At 42.6% G+C, this 27,702-nt stretch overlaps 2 protein-coding genes and 1 long non-coding RNA gene across 5 annotated transcripts in view; all 3 read left to right on the forward strand.

Moving 5' to 3' along the window:
* bcor (BCL6 corepressor) overlaps nt 1-11,171 on the forward strand; it is a 39,832-nt gene extending 28,661 nt beyond the window's left edge. For all 3 annotated transcript variants that reach the window (XM_085134665.1, XM_085134666.1, XM_085134667.1), the window contains 5 exons: nt 6,535-6,701; nt 7,462-7,607; nt 9,477-9,554; nt 9,727-9,880; nt 9,966-11,171. In XM_085134665.1, the coding sequence (XP_084990791.1) occupies nt 6,535-6,701; nt 7,462-7,607; nt 9,477-9,554; nt 9,727-9,880; nt 9,966-10,296 (876 nt within the window). In that variant the 3' untranslated portion in view covers nt 10,297-11,171. The remainder of the gene's footprint in view (nt 1-6,534; nt 6,702-7,461; nt 7,608-9,476; nt 9,555-9,726; nt 9,881-9,965) is intronic.
* An 8,368-nt stretch (nt 11,172-19,539) lies between these two features.
* atp6ap2 (ATPase H+ transporting accessory protein 2) lies at nt 19,540-25,455 on the forward strand. The gene is made up of 9 exons (XM_085134932.1): nt 19,540-19,679; nt 22,824-22,954; nt 23,064-23,192; nt 23,285-23,380; nt 23,474-23,611; nt 23,718-23,771; nt 23,871-24,020; nt 24,117-24,236; nt 24,597-25,455. Exons 1-9 carry the CDS (start codon nt 19,604-19,606, stop codon nt 24,789-24,791), a joined length of 1,089 nt encoding a protein of 362 aa, XP_084991058.1. The 5' UTR covers nt 19,540-19,603; the 3' UTR covers nt 24,792-25,455.
* A 653-nt stretch (nt 25,456-26,108) lies between these two features.
* LOC146500422 (uncharacterized) lies at nt 26,109-27,647 on the forward strand. Its single transcript, XR_014869742.1, has 3 exons — nt 26,109-26,252; nt 26,507-26,596; nt 27,016-27,647. It is a non-coding gene; the product is annotated as an uncharacterized LOC146500422 (long non-coding RNA).
* The last annotated feature ends 55 nt before the right edge of the window (nt 27,648-27,702 follow it).

A 27,702-nucleotide genomic window follows, 5' to 3' on the forward strand; every position in this document is an offset into this window, starting at 1 on the left:
ACAAGCCTGTAGATGCGTACAGCGCTTGTCTCATGCTGGTGTTTAAGCGCCGCGAGCTCTGGGCTTATCACATGCAGGCAGAGAGATATGAGGGCCTGCGAGACGGAGGCACGCACACGAACACAGCTCACATGCCGATTATGAGCATGCGACGGAATACGTGCGCGCACGCACACACACACGTTCTGACCCAGTAAGCACATGCACAGGCATCCTGACATGTTTCTTCTCCATATGCCACACAGACAAGACTACTCTCGGCGTTCGCTATCGCACACCCACATAGACCTGCACATGCAAATTCAGTGTCTCCTCATGCATGCACAAGCCACTAAATACGCCGCTGCATCTTTTGTGTGTGTGTGTTTGTGTGTAAATTGGCACATGCAGGATGCAGAATCACCTCATGCATGCGATTTTAGCACACATGCACTTCTCCGTGCTGTTCTTGCTGCCCGGGCCGACACTGTGCATATTTCACGTTCATTTAGTTTTGCAATCCGTGCCTCTGCACATGAAAGCCCACTCTCTCTCTCTTTCTCTCTTCCTTCCTCCCTCACTCCCCTTTTATTCTCTCGCTCTCCCTCGCTCTCTGAGCATTTGAAATGGTAATGAGCAGAGATTCTGCGGATGTCTTCATCCCTCTAGTGCTGGGGCTCGGGGCCCCTCAGCTCTCTGCCCATTCAAAGCTCAGATAAAGGTGCAATCTGTCATTTATTCTCCCCATGAATCGCTTCTGATTTTTCTCCTCAAATCCATGTATGATCCAAGCAAAGAGGAAAAAAATGGATTGCATTTTAAGTGCGTAGTTGGACCATAAAGCGTGATGGAAAAACTTGGAAAATGAAATCACTGTGATCAGTGGTTTTTGTGGTAAAGTACATCCACAGTGACTTAAAGTTCAGCTTTGACCGATGGCAAGCAGTCCAGACAGTGCTGACTTTTGATGGAACTACAGACCAAAAAGTCCAAAATTTAACACGTTATCACACTAACTGTATTGCATTTCATTAAACAGACTAATACTGCACATCTCTTTAACTAAACAATTTTAAGCTGAGGTTAGCTTACTCGTCGCAGGCCAGCTACCTATGACAACTGCTTTGGCGGGTTCGCACCGTCATGTTGTTGGGTAGTAGCAGTATCGCTTGCTAACTAGAGCTAGTTACCAAAAGATTGCTAACTAGCTTCGGACGTAACATCAACGTTTTTTGCAAACTTACATTTGCACTCTGTCAGCTTCTGATCCAACGAAATACCAATAGCTACTAATCTCCGAGTGACAAAGGACTATGCTTTCCGTATCCACAGGCCTGCTTGGGTCCAAGTAATGTAAATTTCATCATCAGACGGTGAGTGTGAAGTTCCGTGGGGACGTCTGCGTCTACCTGCTTTTGGTGACTGCGAGGAGAATTTACATTACAGTGCAGCAGCTACGCATGCTCACAAAGTGGTGGACTTCAAAGAAGCATAAAGCAGAGGTTATGCTTCCGAGTCTGCTTGGGACTTGACGTAAATTTCATCATCAGACGGTTAGGATGAGGGTCTATGAGGAAGTCCGTGTGCATTTTTTTCATCGGCTTCAGTACAACTCGACTGAAACGAGACGAGTCGCCCCCTGCTGGTTATTAGCAAAAAATCGTGAGGCCGTCTATGTTTAATATACAGAATATGGTCAACAATAACACAACTGTAAATGGTTATTGCAAGACCATTCGCATACCACAGGGTATGCATGTGCAGCAGGCGACGGCACAACAGGATTGACGAAATTCAAGACAAGGTTTTGTTTTTTCCACCTGGACTACCAACGAGGTGGAAGGTAGAAGCGGCAACAAGAAAACCAAAACAGACTTTGCGGTGTTGCAGAGAAAATGTAAGGACAGTGGCAGGACCATTTTTCATTGTTAGTAAAAGCCACTGGCATTGGCACAAGAAGGACAACCTCAAAATAAAAGTACGCAAGCTTAGCTGTAATGGTTTGATCAGTGAACGCGGGTGTTGCGTTATCTTTGTTTCTCCAGATTAAAACAATATCTCATCATTTTCACACAAAGGCTGGGTCAGCAGAGCTTCCAAAGGTTTATTTTCGGAGCTCCTAAACCGGCCGGAGATTTTGGACAGTGGATGTGAAAGCGGCAGAAGTTTTAAAATGAAACCGGATTAGTGTGGACGTACCCATTTAAAAGACACCTGTGGAGAAGCTTTAATGTGCAGGTTACTGATGAGAATGGGACATCCTCCTGTTTTTCCTTCTTCTTTTTAAGTTGGCTTAAATGGCATATGTGTGGTTGAGTGTGAGATTAAGTCTGACTGACATCATGAGTAGTTGCATACTGAGGCTTCCCGTCTCCCTCCAGCGGTGCCATTCTAGGAGGGCCGGGCTTTCACGCACACTTTACACATGCACTCAATCATCCGCACATTTCACTTTTCCGAGCACGCACAAACTTTGCTGCCTAGACTTCATCATTCAAAGGAAAGCCACTCGTGCGTCTGCGCACGTGATTCATCTCGACATGACCACATGTGCTGTATGCGAAGACTCTGCGAGCCGCGAGGGGTTAAATGTCTGAGTGATGCATTGATTGCAGGCGAGCGCAGGGAAGCATTCTAGAGAGGGAGATTAGAGGACGGAGCGAAAGAGCGAGAGGAGGAGGAGGGGAGGGGTGTCTCATTTTACTGCGGAGGAGTGCGTGTGTGTGTGTGTGTGTGTGTCTGTCTGGCGGGAAGCCGGGGCTCTCATGCTAAGCTCCTCGCTCTCTCCCAGCGATATTAAACACGGCTCCGGAGGTTTAGCGCTACGCCTCCTCCACAGCCACACACAAAAAGGCACACGAGCGCACAGACACAGACCAAGGAAAGCTGCATATCAACACTCTCTACCCGTCAGTCTCTCTAACACTTGCTCTCATTCACTCACGCAGACACACACACACAGACACACACAGCAAGTGGAATCCCCCAGAGGGGAGCTTGAGCACAGTGCTCCTGAATCTCTCTCCAGCAGGCAAACAGAGCGTTGGCAGTGAAAGAAAACCAGTTGGAGCGTCTCTCCACCTTCCCTCATTTCTCTCTCTCTCCCTCTTTTTATTTTGCACTTCTTCCTTGCCTGCTTTCCCTCTTCCTTCTCTTTCTCCATTATCTCTCCTGCCTCTCTGGCTCATCCGATCGCTCGCTCGATCACTCCTTTCACCCCTCCCCGTTTTCACACCGCCACCCACCACCCCTTCATCTCTTGTTATTATCAGCTGCAGCCCAGAGGACTGCCCCGGCAGATTTCATCCACAGATTCATTTATCTGTCATCTGTCGGGGTGTTGCCTCTCGTCTGTCCCGTTCCGCGTCCTCTCTAACCCTCTGCTCGTCCCTCTGTCAGTCTGTTTTCTCTCTCCGCTTGCCTTTCCTTCCTTCTTCCTCCCTCCAGCCACCCTGTTCTGAAAGCGCGAGTGAGAGAGAGATAAACACTTGGACTAGATGGCAGCCTAGAATTAGCATAGAAATGGAAGTTTGGAGTCATTTCCCAGGTTCAGATGAGCAGCTCTGCTCCCCTCGGCACAGGACTGTCAGCAGGACAGGGTATGAATGTGTCTGGATATAAGAGTCACGTGTGTGTGGTTACAGTTGGATCCATAAGTTTAAAAAATATATATATTTATTAGGGGTGCAACGATACTCGTATCGATATCGAACCGTTCGATACAGTGCTTTCGGTTCGGTACGCATATGTATCGAACGATACAACATTTTTAATTTATTTTATCAACTTTCCTTCTGATGATGCTGTCTGTGTTGAGCGCTCAGTGGATCTGCGCTCGACAGTGCAGCCTAGGCGGAGTAGTCGAACACAGATTCACTGAGCGCAGGGCAAGCTAGCGAGACAGAAGCTAGGCTAGTTGCAACATGGCAAATTGAACCTCCCCCACCCTCATTCAGATCTGGCGTTTGGAACTATTTTGGTTTTCATGTGATGTATGACCCTGAAGGTAAGCCTGTCATGGACAAAAGTAAAACAGTATGTTGGATGTGCCAGCAATGCTCAATTGGTGGGAACTAGTGTGTTAGCGCAGTTAGCTCGTTAATGTGTTGACGTCTTCCAGCCCCACTCATGAGGTGATCCGCGGTAGCTCGTTAACGGAGATTTGCCGTGTTGTGACGTTAATGTCATTTCAGATTTACGCTGACAGCACTAGTGGGAACACAACCAATATGACTGCACATTTACTCCGACATCATCCTAGTGCAAAGACAAGTGGAAGCAGAGAAAAACAACAAGCAGCATGCTACAAACTTTACCCGAGTCATTTAGACAGCCGTTAGCACACGATTCTCCTTATGGGGACCTGATATGTTTAATATGCTGCTGAGAATATAGCCCAGAAGAAGCGTATAGTATAGCTTTTATTTTGGAAAGAGACATTTCTCCATAATAAACTCTCTTTTCCAAAGATGAGTGATTCCTCAATCAGATACAGGGCTCGCAAAATCGCTAGCCCGACGGGGCTTTTTTCCAGTCGGGCTACCAAAATCTATCTCTGCCCTGCCCGTCGGCCTATCCTAGGAAGGAAAAATATATGTCAATGCTTTTGCATTCTTTTGGAAATGTAGCTGGGTAATTATGTCATTGGCATCGGCCACTGTCAATATGTGACATACTGAAATCGCGTTTGAATTTGCGCTTGTTTTTTGCTTTCACTTTGCAATCGCGTGAACTGTGTATAGAGAGCGACAGTACTGATTGGTGAGTGATGATAATTTGCGCACCAATTCCTCTGACATCGTCTTATCAATCGTTAGCTTACTATGCAAACATGACAAGTGAAATCTCCCGCAGCTTAAACATGTGAGAGGTTGATCGCGCAGAGAATCGCTGAGCGTTATGTTAGTGCGTGTGTAAAAGCAGCAGGATATATATTTTAGTTCTGCTGAGCCAAATAAGACAGGTCAGCGTGAAGAAGTGACAGCCAAAGAAAAGCTTACCACAAAACGGAAAGGTTATGACAAATCAGACTATAAGGAAAAAAGAAAGTGCAGCTTTATGGTTTCATGGACAAAAGAATTTCTGTGGCTGCAATATGACGAGCTAAATAACCAGGGCTGCACATAAGTGGTCCGCAGGTGCGCATTCGCTGTCAAAATAAAAACCCGCACAAGATAAGAAGTTGCAACGCGTGTTTGCGTACATAAGATTTTCAGGAGGACAGACATTTGTTTAGAACTCTTAAAGATGTCGAAGAAGCTCCTTTAAGCAGTTACTGTGATGTTCCTCCACCTCCAAAGAAATGTCAGAAGGAGTCCGAACCACAAAAGAAGCGCGTATTCTCTGAAAAGTGGTTGCAGGAGGTGAGCTGGCTTCAAACAAATGATGAACGCACAGAGATGTGGTGCAGAATGTGCCGTGAAAATTTAATAAATGACAAATTAATAAAAAGGCATGAACATTTTTTTTGTATCGAAAAAATATCGAACCGTGACACCAAAGTATCGAACCGAACCGAACCGTGAATTTTGTGTATCGTTGCACCCCTAATATTTATATATAATTTTGCTTCTATATACCACTACAATTGATATGAAATATAGCAATAAAGATGTAAATGTATGCAGCTTTAATTCAAGGGGTTTTAAGACAAATATTGTGTTAATGTTAACGAGTTCAAGCTATTTTTTTTCTATATTTCTGCGTGGCATTTCCATTTTCACAGGCTCAAAAGTGAAAGGACAATTTACTGGTGTCGTGGAGACGGGCCACTCGTGGTCACAAAACTGCTCATTTCATGCGAATTTAAGGACATATTGGATTTCAAAGCTATTTTAACGTCTGGATATATCTATTTGGGTTTACAAATACTAGTAATAGCCAGTGCCACACTAAGTTGCCTATCCAAAAGGGCACAAACTAACAAAAAAAGCACACTTGTCTGACTCGAACGGGCCCTGTATCGACACACTTTCAGGCTGCTTTCTGTCTCTCTGGCTCGTCTCTGTTTAATGGCAGCAGACGCTGCTCCAGTCCAATAAAAACCAGTCTGACTACTTAGTGCTGGACCTCCAACTGTCACAGCCCTAGACCAGAGAAAACGCTTCCAGCTCTTGAGCGGCGCTATCAAATCTCTTTGTTCCGCTTCCATTATGCTGTGTTCAGAGCCCAGCCATTGTAACTGGCTGCCACAGCAGCGTCCAGGCCCAACCATGCCACACACACACACACACGCACACACACACTCACATACATGCATGAGGAGAATCTGGCAGGCTAAATACAGTTGAGTCACACTTGGTCTCCTCGATGTGTTTGGCGCCAGCTCCAGTATTATGGAGCATTTGTGTGCGAGCGTGTATGTTTGTCCAGCACAGGAAACACACTCAGTTCCTCCTTTCCTTTATTTTTCTCCCTCAGGAACCGTAAAGGGAAGGACTGTTTGCGCATGCATCTGACTTGTGTGGCTGCTCTCGCAGTGTTTGCTTCGCAGATGCTCACACACTAAGCCCTGCTCTCTTTGTTGGCTCTTTTTTTTTTTCTTTTTTTTTTTAGGAGGTTGTGCTGTACTGTCTGGAGAACAGAGTGTGTGAGGTGAATCACAGAGATTACGCCGGTTACTGCGCGCTCCACGAGGCGTGCGCCCGCGGCTGGCTCACCATAGTCCAACACCTTCTGGATTACGGGGCTGACATCAACTGCAGCGCTCAGGACGGCACCAGGTAAACAAACTCTTTCATGCACATGCACACTCGATCACAAACACCAGCGGTTACATAAACACCCCTCTTAGGAAAATGCAGAAATGTAGGGATTTTCTTTTTTTCTTTTTTTGGTTTTACATTAATTCCCGAATAAAGAAAACCAGGGCTTGGCCATCAATAAAGTGACGCGAGCTTTCTCATAACTAAAATTATGATTTATTTTACATTATTGTACAAGAGCAGTAATTTGGCTGATTAGCTGCACTTTTGGAAAGGGAAGGCTAGTACTTTCATTGCAGTGTTATTAAAATTTACACTAGGGGGTCTGTTCTAGGAAACTGTGCTCAGGTCTTACAGGAGTATTGCCCATGCAGTTTTGCTTTTGAGATTTGCAGCATCTGCAGTAAGAACAACGGTAGTCTTATAAATCTGAATTTCATTTTACTTTATGTCTCGCTACATCTGAGTTTAGGGAAAATCTAAATAAGGAAAATATATTTTGTGACGCTAGATCGTTCTTGTAAGTTTGATCAGAAGTGAATTCCCAAAAATATCCTCCACAACATGTATAAATTTTATCCATGGATTCTGAAGGATATGTGGATCCGAGTTAGTTTAAAATATTTTCTGAAGAAGGTAAAGAAGACATTTCCCTCTTATAATTTTAATTTGATATGTACTTGTAAAGATATGATGCAAAATGCAATTTTCCCCCTAATCTCATCCTGGTAAACCACTCCAATAGTTAATCAATGAACTTACTTCCCTGTGTGTGTAGACCGATTCACGATGCCGTGGAGAACGACCACCTGGATGTGGTGAGAGTCCTGCTGTCTTATGGCGCCGACCCCACCTTGGCAACGTATTCTGGCCGTGGCCTTCTCAAGATGACCCACAGCGACAGCATGGAGCGCTTCCTCACTGGTAAATGTGATTTTCTTACACATGAAAGAAAAAAATTGACATTAAACTGAGTCCTTGACTTCAGATTCTTACATTTGAGTCTCATTTTGGCACGTGTGATAGATGGCTTGCAAACAAAGCCTTCTGAGTTAGGCCATCATATGTCGGAATTATCTGCAATATGAAGAAAGACAAAACAGATCTTAACAAAAAAAGATGACTTGGAATTTAAGATCCTTATTAAAATCGCAGTGTAGTAAGAGCTAAAGTTGGTAGAACGTTTCTTTTCTCATGCAGACAAAATGAAATGCAAAAGCCACAAAATTTGAATATTAATGTGCCTTTGACCACAGATCATAAAACTCAGCAATGCTAGAAAAGGGAAATAAAAGCCAGCGCGAAGCAAGGATTTCTTTTTCAAAAAACACACGCACACACAAAAAAACATAAACCAGAAGGCACACCGGAGTGTGAGCATCAAAAGGTGAGGCAAGGGTAAACTGTTAAAGAGATCGGTCACGAGCCCGGTTCCCGAAAGCTCCCATCTTGGCTTGTTCGCTGTTTGCTGTTCTTTCAGCGCTCTGACCTCTGTGCAACCTGTTGGTGTGAGGCCCTCTCCGCAAATCCTCCCAACTACAGCTCGACACGTCCGTCGCTGTCATCCCCGTCTCCCCTCCAGCGACCTCCCTACCCCTCCTCTCCCCCTCCCTCCCTCCCTCGACCACCTGTTAGACAGGGAGTCTGAGCCCGCCGGGGTGCGTGCTGCTGCCTCTGAGCTCCTCTATCTGGTTACTTAGCAACGGCAACTGTGTTTGCTCAGCGTACGTGCGGAAATGGGCTTTGCTCTGGCTAGAGACTCTGCTTTTGTACGTGTGCATGTGAGCGCCTGTCTTTTCACAAGGCTGCCACGCTACAGTCTGACGTGTGTGTTGTGAGGGCTTGATGTTTGTACTCGGGTTGAGTCAACACGAATCTGTGCACAGGAGGAGGAGGAGGAGGAGGAAATGAAAGCACACATACACACACAAACAGGCTCACGTTTCCCCTGTAGCCAGCTGCTTGGTATTACCTGAACTAGTTAAAAGCTATTGCCTGAGAGACACTCGGGGGCTCGTAGCGAGCAGGAGAGACTATCGCGGAACGGAGGCGAAAATAAAACAGGTGGCAGGAGGAGGTTTATGCGAGTAGGTAGACGCCTGCGAAAGCTGGTGCTGAATGTTGAAGAGAACGCGGGTGGATGGATCGATGTCGGCAGGGAGATCGAGCACCGGAGAAAATGAGCGAGTGCAAGCGATTGCTGCCCTCCCTCCACCTGGTCCCACTCATCTGGAGGCCGTTAATCCCTCCAAACACACGCCAGACGCCCCACGCCTCAGCACTGGCACAAAGCCCAGCTCTCACTCTGCAAGTGTGTGTGTGTGCACGCGCATGTGCTGAATACACACTTTGCTCTCGCTGGGTGTGCTTATCCAGCTCCCTCTGCCTGTTTGTTTCCATCGCTCTGTGTGTGTGTATGTGTGTGCGCACTCGGCGACTGTGTGTGGTTCTTGTTTGATTCCTGGCATCAGTCTGCAGCCCTGCTCTGCACTGAGCCAGCTCTAACCCAGCGGAGACAGCCACTCTCCTCCCCCGTGGTAGAGCCGCTGGCCCCTGACCATCAGCCCTCCCTTCCTCCCCCCTCCTCCCCCCAAAAACATTTGCTCTGTTTGTTTCTCTTTTCTCTCTTGACACTCCCCCTCACCCTCCTCCTCCTTCTCTCCTCTTTTTTTTCCTGCACTCTTTATCCATTTTTCTGCTGTATTCTCCAAGGGCAATTGTATTTGCCTCGTTGCCTGTCCCCAGGGCTCTGGCTCTTGAATAACAGGCTTCGCTCCTCTCCTCTGTCCGTAGATTATTTTGCCGACCTTCAGGGCCGCTCAGATGACGACCCAGGGCTTTATTGGGAATTCTATGGCAGCGCTGTGTGTGGTGAGTACTGATCAGCACTCTGCGTGTGTCCTTTAGTGCTTACAAAGTCTTTATTTTTAAACATCATCAGTGTCTGTACGTCACACTGGCCTCTTTTAGGCAAGGCAGCTTTATGGTAATGTTGACGCTCACTAAAAAAACGATCCGTGCTCTTCCTTTTTTCTGTGCCCAGAGTCTACCGAAGAGGGCGGTGTCTATGACATTTTAGCAGACGCCCCAGGTCCAGATGATGAAGATGAGGATGATAAAAGGGAGGTGTTTGAGTTTGAGTTCTCCGATCGACCTCTTTTGCCTTGCTACAACATCCAGGTGTCCCTCTCCCAGGGGTGAGCATTAATCTCAAAAGCAGATTACATTTTCAACTCTGTTTTTTCCTAAATTCCTAAACGTCTGTTAATTATTCTCTTTCAGGCCAAAAAACTGGCTGCTATTCTCCGACGTGCTCCGTCGGCTGCGGATGTCCGCTCGCGGTTTCCGGCAGGCCTTCCCTCACATGGAGGTGGTGACGGTAGCGGAGGCGGAGTTTTACCGGCAAGCATCTCTGTCCCAGCTCTTCTCCTGCCCAGAAGAGCTGGAGGGCTTCCATCCCGACAGCAAGGAGCTGCTGGACCTGGTGGAAGACAGCGCAGAGCTCGCAGCCCTGCTGGGCTCCACACTGGAGTTTCTGGACGACCGCTGGGATCACCCCGGTGACAAACTCAAGGACAAAATCAAGGCTGTGGAAAAGTTGGGCTCATCCTGACCCTTTGACCCACTGAACCTTGATCATTATCGACTGCAGTTTGCTTTAGAACCGAGCAGGGGTTATGACGACATGCCTTAGCCTGACCTTTAGTTCCTGCGTTTTGGCCCGACTCTGGACCAGCACTGGTGCACTGTACAGATGGACTGACCTACTGGCTGATGGGCTGCTGAAACATTTCCCTCTGTTAACTGAGGATCAATATATTTGTGACTCAATAGACTTAATAATGGTCTTATTTTTATAAATTAATATATGTATAAATAAATATATATATATATATATATAAATATATAATATCAAGAGATTTTTTTTTTTTTTTTTGCTCACACGCCCCTCTGAAAGATTTTGTATGGCAACAGAGCATAAGCGTGTTGTCAGCAACTGGTTGGCGTGCGTGAGCGCGCGGCACATTGTGCATGTGTTAGTTGTACAGAATAGTACCGAGGCTGTGCTATTGAATGTGGTATTTGTGTTTATAGGAAGCACATGATGTCCTGTTTTTCTCCCCCTGGCCATCCCCTCCTCAGACTTTAGTGCTCGCTTGAGCCTCAGGGGCTTTTCTGTTGTTGTTGTTTTTTGAGTTTTTTTTCTGGATGTTCAAATGTTGCTTCCTGTTTAGTCTGTAATTTAACATGCAAACTACAAAATTGTATAATAAAGTTTTAAGATAATGTTGATATTCACCCCTTGGCACAGCTTGTACATAACAAGGAGGCTACTGCAGTAAGGTAATTTTTGGTGTGTTCAGTTTTGTTTTGTTTTGGGTTTGTTTGTCCTTTTTGTTCTAACTTTGTAATTAAAATATCTCATAATTTGTATTTATATTTTACAAACGAAGTTGCTTTAAAATAAATATACAAACCGCAAGATGATCTACGTCTCCTGCTCGTTGTTAAGTCATTCGTGAAGTCATTTGAATTCTGAGAAGTTGAGCGGTGATGGGTGCCCTGTCGATTTTAATCTGTGTGTGTAATTACTCCTGCGCCTGATGGAAGTGCGATCCACCACGATCCTCTATTGCCATCTCTTGGAAATTTTAAGTATTGTAGGTTTAGTGCAATTTATTGCTGCAACCCTGAGAGAACAATGTGCCAACTCCCCTTTTGCCGCCTATGTGGTGAACAGCTGCTGGCTTGCAGCGTCCTCTAGTGTATAAATCTGCAAACACCACCCATTCAATGGAGCTTCATTTCTAAATCCCAACTTTTGTGTGGGTGCCGATGCTTTTTAATGTTAATGAAAATCCAGGAGGTTTTTGATTGCATCAAGGCAGGATTGGAAAACACAATATGTGAGTGTGTGTCATGATTTGATTACTTGATTAGCCAAATTAAAAGTTTTTTTAATGGTAATAATCACCTAATGATCTTCTTACTATCAGCAAAACCAGCAAAGAAGTTCTCCTTCAAATGAGTAGTATCACTGATTATTCATGTGCCACAGATCTCTACTGTTGTACACAAATGACTTTAAACTTGGAATCATCGTTGGTGCCAGACAGACTAGTCTGAGAGTTTCAGAAAGTGCTGCTCTACTGGGATTTTCCCACACAAATGCTTAGAATGGCTTGTAAAAGAGAAAATATTAAGTGAGCAGCAGTACTCTGGGTGAAAATGCCTTGTTGATGCCAGAGGCCAGCTCATAGGAAGCCAACAGTTACTCAAATAACCACACACTATAAGTATAAGTATGCAGAAGAGCATTTCTGAATGCGCAACAAGTCTGACCTTGACGCAGATGGGCCACAGCAGCAGAAGACCACACCGGCTCCCATTCCTGTCAGCTAAGACCAAGAATCTGAGGCTCCGGTTCACACAGCCTTAACAAAACTGGACAACAAAAGGTTGGAACGGCACTTGGTCTGAAAACATTGTTGCTGACCATGTTCATCCCTTTATGACCACAGTGCACCATCTTCCAGCAGGATAGCGCTCCATGTCACAAAGCTCTGATCACCTTAATCTGTTTTCTTGAACATGACAACTTACTTCAATGGCCTCTATCGTCACCAGGCCAGATTCGAAATGGGAGATTCACATTATGAATAAGCAGCTTCAAAATCTCCAGAAACTCTGTGATGCCGTCATGTCAATATGTTCCAAATATATTCACTATTTACTATTGTTTGAGAAATGTTTTCTAAATCCACAGTGTCCATCTTCCATAACACAAAAACGAGAGTGGGAAGCACCACAGGCACGTGCAGTGGGAGTTTGCCAAGAGCACGTATATGTTACTTTATTCACATGTTTAGGTCTTGTAGTGCTGCTGTGCTTCTGTGGCACATAATTCTGGAAATGTATATTTCAGCTAAGCAGTTTGGAGCCAGGTGATAAGGTGAGGTTGTGTTTGATAGTGTTGTTTCGTACTGTAAGCCAGCTGTCACTCAGGAGTTAACGTAGCAATAAGCAACACGTGTTTGGCGTCACTGATCAAATAATCCATGGTAACATTTCAGCATATTGTTACTCAAGTGGTCCGGGATGGGACTCAAAATCTCGTCTGGGCTCTGCAGGCAACATTTTCTGCCACTGTCTCCTGGAAGATATTTATAATGTTTCACCCCATGTGAAAAGAGACAGAAATGCTGTAAATTTGTTCAAAAACAAAAAGAAGAGCACTTCAGACTCTGGCTGCTTTCCAACCCCTGCACAGTTGGCCAATAGCCAGTGAAGGTGTTGAATGTCAAATTGGTAGTTTCAGAAAGTCAGACAGGTGTGGGAAAAGGGGGTTTCCTAAGGCATCTGAGCATTCGGTGAGCATTTCTGACAGACTGCACAGATGCCTTTACGGTATAGGAATAACAGTTGCTATCCAGGGCTGCGGGCAAAATATAAAATATATTAAAAAAACGCAATGCAATTGTCAGCTGTGTGCACTCTACTAGATAAGCAATGATTGCATGCACGCTACAGGGTTTGCTGGACTTGTAGGACTAGCCCACAGCCCCACAGTGAAGCAATCTGCAGTCTGCATCACAACTTCCACATTCCCTAAATGTTTAGATTAACATCAACACATCCGTTCAGGAAATAAATATCTGGATAGACAGACTGCTGTGGATGGAAACAGCAAATTGCAGTACATGAGCATAAACCAAATCAAGTTCTCCAGACAAAGTTAAAGATAAAGACAAACTAATATCATTGTGGGGATATAAGACGATCTTAGGACTTCTTTTTAAGTCCAGCAACATCACTCAGAATGCTCAGTGTGACTCCTTGCTTTTGCTTAGGTGAGGAAAGTCTGAGATGAACTGCTTTCTGCATGCAGGTAGAGAGGAAACAGCCCATTGCAGATATCCAGGTAAAGGTGTCAGACTCGTGTCAGGTGTCAGAGTCTGTCAGACAGCTAATTTAGATGCTGAAGGCGTTAGTTTGTCAGCCGAGACTCTGAAGAGTCATATCCTGAGGCAGAGGTTGCAGGAGGGTCACAACTCAGTGTCAAGAGGATCTCTACTCTGACTAACTTCCCACTTTACTCAACAGCAGGATGTAATTGCAGATAAGGGTTTTATCTCTGAATATAAACCTCTAATAAGCACTTATTATGGGCACTATTAAGTGGAAAAATTGGGATGACACAGAATATGGCGTGGATATGCTCGTCACCCACGGTGAAGGCTTTGTTTCTTCCTAATTGTCAGTAAAATTCATTAGAATGGAGCCAAGCAGACTGAAAAATGAACGGTTGCGTGCAGCTCGATTTAGTTGGTAATGTCTGATTCTTGGGGTTTTTCTCCATTATTAATGAGCTCCCAGAAATAGTCTGATGATTTAACTGATTTATGGAACTGAAAAATCTCAAGCAAGTGTTGTGATAAAATTTGATCTGCAGTGTCGATAAATCAGCGCTGAAACGTCTTTCAGCCACTGCAACCCTGACAAAGGACAGAAAGAAAAGCTTACCACTCTTACTAAAAGGCAAACCAACCAGGGGGCCATTTCTGAGTGCCACTCTGCACACTTTTCTTTTCCTGTCAAAGTGCATTTGGACAGCTTGTTGACATCTACAGGGATGCAAATAGACACACAATTCTGACATGCTCTTACTTAACCCTGAGTCATTTTTTTTCTCTATTTGGCACGGCATTCTGATGAAAAGTCGTGTTTTCATTTTAAAAAATGAGATTCATAAAATGGAAAAACGTTTTGTTAAGGCTGCAAGCTAATATTTATACCACAAGATGGGACAAGTGGTTGAAATATATCCGAAATTAGAATGTTGTTTTGTTTTGTTTTTTGTTTTGTTTTTTTAATTTAATTTATTTTTTCTTTCTCCTGTTTGTGCCTACTCACATCTATATAAACTTCTGCATGCCTCTCCTAAGCTGCTCTTACATCTGTAGATGTGCTGTCAATTCATGAATATAAAGTCATGTTCTCACTGCCAGAATTGCTTTGTGGGAAAAAGCTGTGCTTTCCAGTCGACTGCTTGTTTTGTTATTGTTGTTTTTGGTTGTTTGTTGTTTTCCTTTTCTGTTGTAAAAATATGTAAAACCTTTATTAAAAACTAAGTAATAAAAAAAAAGAAAAGTCGTATTTTCTCTCAGACATTTCTTGGGTTCGATTTTCGAGCTTTGCATGGAACGATTTGTAATCATTTTAGAATTATGACAGCATAACGGATACCAGATGACTTCTTTCACCGCATCATCATCTCTGGAGATGATGGAGCAGTTATCTTATTTTGACACAGCCCTCAGACTTAAGGATAAAATCACAGCGACTTAACACTGAACGTGTGGAAATATGGAACTGCCTTAGGCCAAGTCAGAAAACAGGCGTGTGCTTTGCTTTGTGCCAGCTTCTAAACAAACCAGTAGGGCCACAATGATAAAGGTCAAATACCGATTGAACATATCCACAACTGGCAAGTTTTGTGTGCTTTGGTTACTACATTGATTTGGACCCTGGTTACACCGCATTCCCAACAATGGTGACAAAGTGCAGCTGTAGAACCATTTCCGTCCCTTTGAACATTTTTCGATGTCATTTCTTCTACCATACATTTTTAAGTGCTGAGCTATCACCAGCTTTTCTGCAGTCTTTTTTTTCCCAATGTAACGCTCTGATCAAGTCATAAGTTAAGAATTCAAGGCGTGTAGATGAAAAAGAGGAACTGCCAACTGTAGTTAACACACACACACACACACACACACTCACACTCATTTTCATATGTTAGTGGGGACATTTAATTGACATAATGCTTTTCCTGGCATCTTACCCTAACCCGAACCATGAAAAATGAATGCCTAACCCTAACCCTCTAAACCTAACCATAACCTAATAGTAACCCTGACACTAAAACCACATTTTGAGCCTCAAAAATGCCTTCAAACTAATGGGGATGGGCATTTGGTCCCCATAAGTATAGTAACACACACACACAAAGACAAAGTGCATTAGATTCCATTTATACCAGAAAGACTGAATCTCTAACATAATGGAGACCACAACACCTGCACTTTACAGCAAGTATGCTGCTGGTTTTAAAAGGAAAGTAGCATTAAGTAGCGTTTATATTTTTGGCTTGATTTGCTGCCTTTTATTTCATGCGTGTGTGTGTCTGTGTGTTTTTGTCTATACTGTATATTCACGTGCTTTTTATGTGTCTGATTATTGATTATCACTGTTGATTGTCAGCATATAGTGGTGGTCTATGGGTTTATGTCTGTTTACAAACCATATTTCTCCCATGATCATAATAATGTTTAAAGGAACGAAGAGAAAAAAAACCCTGGATGGTTATTGCACTGTTTTGTGTAGCCATAAATATTGTTGGTTTCATCATTTAACTATTAATTTACAGAGGAAATGAAAAATATTATTAATGCCCTCGAATTTACAGTTTTATCCACAGTAATTCTAGTTTGCAGATATAAAACGAGTCATTAAAAAACTTTTTTGTGTACAAGGCCTTTGTTTATACACCAGCAAGACAATTATAGCAGAGTAAATAATCTCATATATCTCACAAAAACTTGCAAGCCCTCCAGGGGATATGTTTTTTAAAGATAGGATAAGAAATGCTTTATTTAAGCTAAAGGTTGGGGTGAGATATTCTAGTTTTGACTCATCAAAAGAACATAGTTATTACAAAGTAGCTTTAACTGTGTAGAGCCGTTTAATAAAAAACAGTATAGCTTAATTACATTTTAAAAAAATCCCCCAAAAAGCTCAATTAAATAGAAAAAAGCAAAGCAAAATAGAAACTTATTCTAGTTTCTTGCAAGAGGTCACCACAGCAGATGGATCTGCATGCAGAGTTTAACAAAGATTTTTACTCTGAATGCCCTCCATGACATAAGATTATTCATCAGCACCACAGTGTTTCCTCTTAGTCTTGAGCTTTCAGGTGTGAAGCAAAATAACAAATAATAATAATTTAAATAAATAATTTACTGCATATTTTAGGAATTCTGTTGTTACAGAAGTTGAAATCATCATCATCATCATCATTATTATTATTATTATTACAGCTAGGTGGCCAGGTAGTAAAGGGGTTAAAGTGGAATTTGGCTGCAGTGGCCCAGCGTGGGGAAAAGAATGACACCTGAGACTCACAAGTCAAAATTCTGAGAAAAACGTGAAAGTTCTGACTTTACTCTCAGAATTCTGAAAAAAGGTCAAAATTCTGAATTTTGAGAAAGTCAGATTTCTGAGATTAAAGTCAGAATTCTGAGAAAAAAGTCGTAATTCTGACTTTTTTTTCTCAGAATTTTGACTTTAATCTCTGAATTCTTACTTTTTTTCCTCAGAATTCGTCAAAAGAAAAAGAAGAAGAAGACGTGCCCACTTTTTTTCTTTCTTTTCCGGTGTCCCTTATCCTTTTCCGTAACTTCCGTACTTGTCAGCTCTAAATTTCCAGTTTATTAAATATCATTGAGCAATCCTTACCTTTAAACATGGCTGAACTGGACACAGTGTGGTGTGGAAGAAGTGGCGAAAAGGTGGAGCTGAAACGGTAAGAAAAGAAAATTAAACTAAAAATAAATGTAGCAAAATTTGATAAATGAACATGCAATATGTTAGTTGGGCCTAGTAGTACCAGCAACAGCTCAATCTCATAGGCACCGGAAGCTGTTATTGCTAGCACCATCCACTGAGAAGTGCAGGAGGGAATCCCAACAACAACGTAAGGAAGAGGTGAAATTAGCCTGGTAAAAAATTATATGGAAGGAGATACTTAGGAAGGGAGCGACTCGAGGATTCCAGTAAAATGAATGCTTACTATTATCCACTACTAAATCCACCATGATACCTCATGTAACATGTAAATTTAAGAATGTTTATTTTTTGTTACTTTTTAAACGTTAGATGCTGGGTGACTTGCTTTTTCCTCATCGCACTCACTCCATTGTAGTGTTGACCCAGTGTTAACCACAGGTGGCAAAAGTGCAGACCTTCCTTGCTTGAGTTGAAGTACAGATACCTGTGTTAAAAACAAACAAGCAAACAAACAAAACAACTTTACTCCAGTAAAACCTGAAGTACTGAAGAAACTTCTTTACTCAATTAAACATGAAAGCAGTAGCGGTTTTAGATACGGGCGACATGGGCAGTTGCCCGGGGCGGCATCGTGGTGGGGGGCGGCATCACGGGCATCGGCAAAAAAAAATAAAATAAAATGCTCGTACTCATGCTGTCCCGACGTCAGCCAGCGCATATTGGGAATGGTACAGGCACCGATCGGTTTTCTATCGTACATTTGCTGGGGCGCCCTCCGTTTGCGAGGTGCGCCTGCTGCTTGCGACACAGGGAGGAGAGGGCGGCGGGGGATTCTCTGGCTGGCTGGAGCAGCATCTAATAACCAACTCGCAAAATAAAACAAAATTAAAACAAACCAACAAACATGAAAACACCAGACATTATAATACAGAGCTATAATTTGCACCGATGTTTTTTCGAAATTCTATACGCGAAAAGAGAGCGCGAGAGCCCTCGGTGCGCCTGCTCGCTGCTGAAGTCAAAGTAAACTTTATTGTCATCTCCACTACATACAGTCCAGTATATAGAGAGACGAGAGGACGAGGCTCCAGTTACAGCAGTGCAAGTAAACAAACAATATATATAAGAAGAGTAAGAAAATAAATATACACTTTAGGACTCGGGGTAAAGGGATCAATAACAATTGAAAATTTATAATTTACAGTTTGATGATTTAAAGTCTCACACACAAGCTGTCGAAAGGGGATGGGGGGCCTGCTGCTTCCAAGTAGAGCACATTTCATTCATAATATTGTAAATCCAAGCCCATCATGTATTCATGATTTGAATCCTGGGTTGTGTGAAATCTCAGAAATAAACCCTAGACAAAGTGAATCTGTGAAGTAAGGTGTAGGAGTGTTAGATCATGTTGTGGTGATCCTCGAGTTGGGGGATTTGTGTTCATACTGGAGTGCAAAGTAGCAGGTCAGTGGCAGGTCATCCTGAAACAATCAGAATCAGAATACTTTACTAATCCCTAAGGAAATAATGTGGGTTACAGTTGCTCCAAAAAGAAATGGTAAAAATATTAACAGTAACAGACTAAACTCCAAACAATACATTATGTTACAGATTTTAATATTAATTAGTCATTGTCAATTGATGATTAGTCCTGTTCTCATTGTATGACGAATTATGATGGCTGTTTGGTAGCCGTTTGCATATCATGCATGTGTACAACAGTTTTATGTTAATGTACAATCCTTAATATGTTTTTTGTGTGTGCGTGTGTGTGTGTGTGTGTGGGGGGGGTGCATCATTTTATGTGCATCATTTTATGATGCACTAATATCATAAAATGATATTAGTGCATGAGAATACAAATATTATTCAGATATACACTGTATTTCTAATTATTGTAATGAGCTTGAATGTGTGATGCAGAACACATGCAGTGAAAGATAATTTAGTGACTACACTACTAACAATAAAATGAATACAGTCAAGGTTACCGTGGAATTCAGCACGTAGGGGAATCCTAAGAGCTGTGTAGTGGCTCGGTATTGGGAAAAGAATCAAGTGAAGTAGAATAGCGCAATAAAATCAATAAAGCAATATAAAACAAAAATTGCTAACGAAATACAGTAAAACAGAAGCACAGCAAATACTAGATAAGATTAAGGTGTATATAGGATGTAAAGTTTAGTTGAAGTATAACTATGATGTAATAAAATCTCCTTGGAGAAACATCACAGCGACGTTTGGTCGTCAGCGAGTGTTGTTTCCCCTCCAGTCCAGCAGGCGGCGGTAGCTCACGTGAAGTCCTACAAGAGCGAGACGCAGGTCAGCTGATCGCTACTGTAGAGGAGAGAGAGATGTCTGTGAAGATCTTGCGAAGGATGGAGTCTGTTTTTATCGTCACTTTGACCTTCTGCTGGCTGTTCACAGTCGGTAAGAAATACATAATAATAGTTTTTCATTGCTGACGTGTTGGGGTGTTTTCCCCCCACGTATTTACATGTAATAGCACAGTATCTTATATGCGCTGAATGGCAGGTCGCTCGCCGAGCTCGGAACATTGTTAGCGTTGCCGTTTAACTCATTGTAATATTTCTGTGGCCAGACTCGTACGACCGTGCTAATATAAACGAGGAAAAGTGGAATAATAACTCTGCGGATGCTGAGAATCATTGTTCGGCTTTGGATTGTCATCAAGCGGAAGACCATAGGGTTAGCTTGTTGCTAACGGAGATTATAGCTCAGTCGCTTCTTAAAATCTGCCAGTGACGACGAGGACGTGGTTAATATTCGTAAGGACGAGGTTGACAAATTCGTCCAGGTCATGTAAAAATGAAGAAAGTACTAAATATACGGCTTCCTGGTAGAGGGTTACGATTTTACAGAAGCCTGGGCGGTCACGTGACATGCTCTACGCCACTGGTTCCCCTTTATTCACCATCAGCTCTCTGTCACGAGTTCTTCTTCCATCCACATGAAAGGTGAGGGGCGATAGTTACTGAGCAGGCTGCTGCTTGTTGTGTTTGCTGTAACAGTGAGATAAACTGTGCGCCATCCTCCAGCAGCTCAGGGCTGACAGTCAGTAAAGGTTATAGTGTTAATGCCTTATCACTGTTTATATAAATACTTTTAACTGTTTCCTTATTCCTAAGGGATTTGCAGAGATTTTTAAACTGTATGCCGTTCCTGATTAATCCAGGCCTCCCATTTATCCAGGCTTGGGGCTGCCATTGTACTAAAAAGTGATTGTCTGCCAAAAAATTATTGCCCACATTTGAACTGTTGCAAATAACGTGTTGACCTATAATATGTCAAACATATCTCTAATGAATGATATCAAGTCATTTTGAGCCAGAATGAACATTCCTGTCACAAGGTTGAAGACGTAGAAGTTTATATATTCTCTGTTTGTCCAGGTAAATTTACCATGTATATTAAAAATGTCTTTTTCAAGAGATATCTGACCAGTAGGGTAGCAGAAATGGCAATCACAGTGGCCAAGAAGGACCGGATTGATTATAATGTAGGTACAGTAAGGCAGAGTCATGCAAAACAGGTATTTTCTTTAATTACGCATATCCAACTAAGCGTTGCCACTGTACTGTCATGGTGGACAGGTCTGCAGTCTGTCACAGGGCTAAGGCGCAGACAGACAACTCACACCTACAGACACACTGGAGCCTACAGTTAGTGTAAACCTGTGCATGTCTTTTGACTGTAGAAACTATGCAACCATCTGCAAACCCATGCAGACTCCATAGGCTGGATACAAACCAGTGAGGCCACAATGCTGCCCTCTTTGGAAAAACGGCAAAAAAAAAAAAATGTGTCATTATGAATCACATGTGATATTTATAGATGTAAAACAGTTTACTGCCATGAATGTGTCAGTCTGGTTCTAACACTAACAAATATTGGCCCTCTTGGTTTGGTAAGAAAAACTGAAATTTACTTGGAGTCATTAACCCTGGTAAACATAATTGGCTTTGATTTTATTGTAATGTCCCACTTTTCATAATTATATTGTAATGTTTTGCTTTCATATGTAGCTAATAGATCTAGACGATCTAGATTTACTGCTACTGAAGCCTTGAAGCAGATACTTCAATCAATCAATCAATCAAGGCTTTATTCGCCACGTGCAGGTTGCCCTGCAGTGAAATAGGAACCCCCCCCCCCCCCCCCCCCCCCGACCTTACACACACAACACAGACATCACATGGGGATACAGGTTGGAGATCGGTAGTGTTACAGAAAAAAACACACTGAAATATACACTACAATGGGAAAGTACAAGAGGAAAAAAAGAGACCTCTACTCATGCTGGGCTCCTGGGAGGACAGCATGAGAACAGGAAACAAAAAAACTCCTCTGCACAAAACAGCACATAAATTTCCACAGCACAACATTATGGAACACGTGACAAGCCACAGGGTCGGGTGGGCGGTGAGGAGTAATCCGAAGCAAACACAGCAGCCATCCTGCCCAGCGCTACCATTCCAGCGTGGGCTCAGACCTGCCGTGTTCCCAGGAGGGAACAAGCATCGAAGGCGTTTGGAAAGGGAGGGGAGATGAGTGTGTGCATATCAGTGTATATGTATGTGTGTGCGTGTCCAGAGTTCAGCTGAGACAGTGTCCTTCGCCCTGCTAGGCTAAGTAAACAGTCTTCCAGCCAACCCAGGTGGCCTTGCATGGAATGGGAAGGAACAGACTAAACACAGTCGTTATCAGGGTGTTTTTGTTCGGCTCCAGCCTTGAGATCGCAGCTGGCGCCGAAAGGGTATCCGCATGAAGTGATGGTGCTTTTTACTTTAGTGCGAACAGCTCATATGAATTTCAAAGCAGTTCTACAGTCCAACACTGGTCTCGCAATCTCCCGTTGGAGAGCCGCGAGCTTCGCCATACTTGCGCTCTGTGATGTTGTCATTCTTGTGCTCAAAGAGCCGATTCTGAGAACTCACGACTTAATGGTCAATATGTTGATAAAAATCACTCTGTATCTGTGACAGGTAAAATAAATGGTACAATACAAGAAAGTATTCCTGTGTAACCCGACTGGGTCATTTTACTCACTAAACTAGCCTGAGGGGTGATAGCTAAAGTTCTTGCTAGATGGTAAATATTTTAAGTAATGCTGTATTCACTGAGTCAGTATTCAGTACAGGAGCAAAAGAAGTTTCCGGACAGAATTGGACAAATTTCGTTGTAATTTAATTTTTAAATAATTCATAGGAAAAGTAGTACATGTGCCATTCTTTCAAAAACTTGTGCATGTTGCCATGTGATGCTTCTTTTTGTTCCTTTTGTGGGAATTTGTGATTGCAAAATGGCCATGTTTTAAATTACAAAATTGGGCAATCAGTTGGATACAGAAAGTGCACCGGGCAACAGATAGTGACTTCAAACAAAACTAAAATAACCAGTGAAGTTTGGTGGTGATTGGGATCAAAAAGAAAGCTAAGCTAATAATTATATTTGTAGGTGGTGATATTTTTTTGTCTTACTTAAAAAAAAAAAACAAACCCGTACCCTATTCTTTTCCACTTAGATTTACAGTCCTGCTGTTTTTCCCCTCAGGTGTCCATGGAGACAGCTTCACTGTGCTGCAGGCTCCAGAGTTTGTGTCCTTCCAGAAAGGTGACTGGCCGGTTTCTGGAGAGAAGATCCCTGACCTTGTGGCTTTAACCATGGGCTTCTCAGTTCAAGAGGTGATTCGTTACTTCAACTCATGCTCCACAGTTTTATTAGTGTTATAGAAGAAGGCTAAGCTCATAATTACGCCAGCATAAGCTCTACTATGCGTGTCCAATTGCACAGGATCTATCGTGGCCTGGCCTCCAGGCTGGTCCGTTATTCCAGCGGCCCCGGGCCAACGTTCTTGTGGTGGTGAGAGGAGTGGATAGTCTGGCTCTGCCTCAGAGCGTGGCCTCATATCCCCTGGAGAATGTAAGTATGACCGTTTTTGTCCATCAGCTTTTTATCATGGTATAAATAGAAGCGTAGACCTGTATATGAAGGCGCTATCTTCTTTCCTGCAGCCCGTTCCCTTCACCGTGGATAGTGTTGCAGAGACTGTACACTCTTTGTTTGCTGAGGACACCCCTGTAGTCCTCCAGCTGGCCCCCAGTGAGGAGGTAATAAAAGTCTGCTGATGTACTTCTTATCTGAGACATCCCTCTTGAGGCACTGTTAGTTATTTACTTTGACGTGTCTTTCATTTCTTTCAGCGACTCTATATGCTCGGCAAGGCCAATGCTGTGTTCGAGGACTTACCCGTCACGTTGCAGCAGATCCGGGCCCGTCTGTCCCAGGATGGCTCAGTGCTGTCTTCTCTTCCCCTCAACTCCCTCAGCAGAAATGCAGAGGTCAGTTCTTAGCCACCTTTAAAACCAAAAGACTTAGTTCTTACTCCCTAGTTAACCAAAATTCCTTCCTTTGCCTTTCTTACTCTTTTATTCTTATTTTTGTTAGGCTGATTTACTCTTCCTGTCTGAAGTCCAAGTGCTGCATGATATCACCGCTCTGGTGAGTTGTTCCCTCGGACTGAAGCAATTCTTTCCACTTACAAAAAAAAAAGGAAAAAAGAGTTGTGTTTGACGCAAATCTTTTCTTTCCCTCCTGTAGCTGCAGAGACACAGACATTTGGCTAAGGACCACTCCCCTGACCTGTACTCGTTGGAGCTGTCTGGCTTGGAGGAGCTGAGCCGGCTCTATGGTCCAGACTCCCCTCAGTACCGCGACGCCACGGCCCTTCTCGCTTCTGTCCTTCAGAAGGTTAGAAGAAGATCTGAAGAAGCGATACACCTCTTCAGCTAACAATTTAACCACATTTTAACCGTGTGCGTGTGTGTTTTTGTTTTTTCATTTCAGTTTGGGCAGGATGTGTATGGTCTCTATGGCAACAGCTCTGTGGTGGAGGTCGTTACAGTGAAGGCCTTTGAAGCTCCTTTAACCAGGAAGTCCCGCTCAATCCTGGAATCCAGACAGATTGTAAGTCTGGGTCAACCTACTTTTACTTTCTGATTTTCTGTTTAGTGCCAACAAAAAGGCAATAATGAGTCACTTGATGATTTTATATATATATGCCAGAGGAGATACTTGCTGAATATGACATAAATGTACCAAATTAGAATGGGTTTATTTACATTTCAAGCACATTTTCTGTAACACATGTAGTATAGAGGTCTGCGTCATGTAGCAGAGAATAGCAGCAAAATTACTTTTCTTTTCGAGAGGCGTTCATTCAACTTTGTGGTGATTCTGTTTTGTTTCTTAGCTGCGGACACTGACACTTTAAACTAGTTCCAAATAGCTGTTTATAATTTCTTGACTACTGCAAACATTTTTCAGAGTAACCCAGGCAGCCTTTACAACCTGGCTTACAAGTACAACTTCGAGTACGCCGTGGTCTTCAACATCGTGCTGTGGCTCATGATCGTTCTGGCACTCGCTGTCATCGCCATCGCTTACAACCTGTGGAACATGGACCCGGGCTACGACAGCATCATCTACAGGATGACCAATCAGAAGATCAGGATGGACTAAGTCCTGCCTGTCGAATCTCCTGCTGTCCCCTTAGAGCCCTCTAGTGAATGTTTGTGTTTTGTGTGAGGTCTCATTTAGTGAATAAACTGTGAGAGTGTGATGGGAGGAAGACCGTAATACCACTCACGTCTTTGTTTACAACTCTGGCTGCAGAACCTACAAAAATATTAACATTTCGTTAGTGGCTCCTCAGTTTATCTACAGCGGTATCGTTCTTCATGTCCTGGGAGAACAAACTGAAACTTCCTCTCTATAAACTCACAGCATTCCTTATAAATTTAACCCCTCACTATCTGTGTCTCATCTGTTTTTCTTGGTGATTGAAGTTGTTTTTTGTTGTTGTAAAAAATATATTGTAATATGAAAGAATGCGATTTATCTGGTTTCTCTGTGAAATTGTTGTGCTTTTCTTTCTGTGGGAAACAGTTTTAAGTTAAATGAAATTTTATGTGTGTATATATATTGAATATACAAATGCAACTGTATGAGAAACGGCTGTGTTCTTGTAAAAAGATGTCAAGTAGACTTCAGCGTGCTTCTATTCTAGATTACAGATGTGTTGGGACACAAATACTTGATCTAAATGTTGTTTGTTAGGATTGGATTCGAATAAATGAAGCTCTGTAAATTGCAATATGTGAATGACAATAAATTATTAAATGGATCACCCTGATTTTTATTTACTCCTATATACCACACTCTGTGCGTAATTATGAAGCTTGATTAAGGTTTTATCTAGTATCTACTAGACAACACCCCTCTCCTGGGTTCTCTGCATTGGCCTTCTGCACATGTTAGAATTTATTTTAATATTTTACTGGCCACTTTTAAAAGTCTCTTGGATTTGGCCCCAAGCTGCCAACAATTATTGACCCCATATGAGCATGAGTCGCCTTGGATCCACATTTGGAGCACTTACAGCTGTTCCAAAATCAAGAGTTAAACCTAGAGGTGACTACTTTTGCCATCAGGGCTCCTCAACTTTGAAATGATCCACCCGAGGAAATCGCTTCTTAAAGCTCATTTCAATAGACTCGCTTGTATTTTTTTATATTTGTATTCTTTTGGTGTCTGGCTTCAATGCTTGCCTACCCTTTTAGTTTTTTTGAATTTGTAGTTCTATTAAATCTGTAAAATCTGTTTTGAAAGTTATTATTATATTTTATTAGATGTCCTGTAAATGTTACGTCAACCCCAATTCTGTATAATCATTCTTATGTCACCACTGCACAGGTATTGCTCATCGCACATCGTCTTCATTACATGTTCAGCTTTCGTAACACCTCAGCCAATCAGAAAGCAGGGTTTCTTGAAGCCCCGCCTCCGGCACGATATGTAATAGATTGTGAGCTTTTATAACCATTCGCGGACACAGGAAGCTGTGTGTACCTGTTACGGAGAAGTTTACGAGAAGTACAGATTAACACTGGACAGAAACGATGGTGTGACTGCTAATAAAAGGTAGGAGACTTTTCTGAAATCCCTGTTAAACCGTTTCGCGACCACGCGGTGTTTACATTTTTTCCACAATAAGACCTACCTATCTATGTGACTGTTTATACAGTATGTGGCTTGACTGTATATTTATATATTATATATTTTATATACACACACGTATAGATAGATAGATATGTACAACAAAACAAAACATGACACACAGCACACTCATACTCATAGTAAATCGTGTTGTTTTGTTGTGTTGTTTCATATTGCAGCTAGCATCTACGTGGTTAGAAGGATCCGGGCTTCCATCGCTGAAGGAGAGCAACAGGAGAAGCCCATCCTGACACCATGTAGTGCTATTGGTAAGATAATAACCAACTAATGGAAATAAACTGCAAGCAGGAAAAAAGTTCAAACTGTCTATGACTGTGGATGTCGCAGATCTTCGTTAACCCTTTAAAGCCAAGTGTGCCTGGTACATGAGTTTTGCGGGTTTTTGAGACCTCTGTATTATCAGTGTGATTTTATTTTTCTTTCACTCCCCCCTGCCCCCCAAAAACAAAATAAATTGTCTTACACTTATGCAAAACATTAATTTAGTAAACAAGCAACACTTATTTTTACCAGTGAACTGCACATATAACATAGTTCTTAAGACATTACATCATTAAGCATGAGATTAGGGGTATTAGAGGTAAAGACAGAGTGTGCGTGTAGATTTATGCAGGAGCATTACACTGTAAATATCACTGACTCCCATGTGTTTCTCTTGTCATCTTAGCTGGAAAGAGAGCGGGGCAGGGGTTGAGAGAAAAAGCCTCAGCTGCATCACTGAGCCCAGGATCTGATGAAGGCGTCTTAGAAGCAGCAGGGCCAGGGACGTCATCAGAGACAGCCGTGCAGAAATGTGGCTCCTGATGTTAAAGACTACGCTGGACACTAGGACCATGGACAAGTCAATGGAAATAAATAATCGATTATTTATTTAATTTCATTTTTGGGGGGTACTCATTCATTTTATACACTAAACAGTTTATGTGTGAAGATTTACATTGTTATTTTTCTTTTACACAAAAGCAAACATCAAACAAACAAGAAATATTATTCCAGCACTGTCCATGTTGTATGTTGTACCCAGTGGTCAAATTTTTATTACTTGAGACATTTTGACTTGCCACACCATGACGTTAGCATAGCTAATAGAAAATATCACTGTAATAGCATTACCCAAAATCTGTTTAAAAAAAAAAGTCTGCATATGTTATCAAGTGTGAGTGGTAGGTCAACATGTTCTCTGTAAGTAAAATCTGAAGTTTATCTGCTGCAGTGTTTGAAGGCTGGCTCACCAACCTCTTTCCAGGGGCTGAGCTGGCCTGATGTTTCTGCTGTTACATCAATAAATTATAAAAATGCTCTTGTGGTCATATTTTCTTATATAAGGACTAAGAGTGTACCAGTAAACATGCAT

Source organism: Neolamprologus multifasciatus, chromosome 16 (genome assembly GCF_963576455.1).
Source record: "Neolamprologus multifasciatus chromosome 16, fNeoMul1.2, whole genome shotgun sequence".
Lineage (NCBI taxonomy): Eukaryota > Metazoa > Chordata > Actinopteri > Cichliformes > Cichlidae > Neolamprologus > Neolamprologus multifasciatus.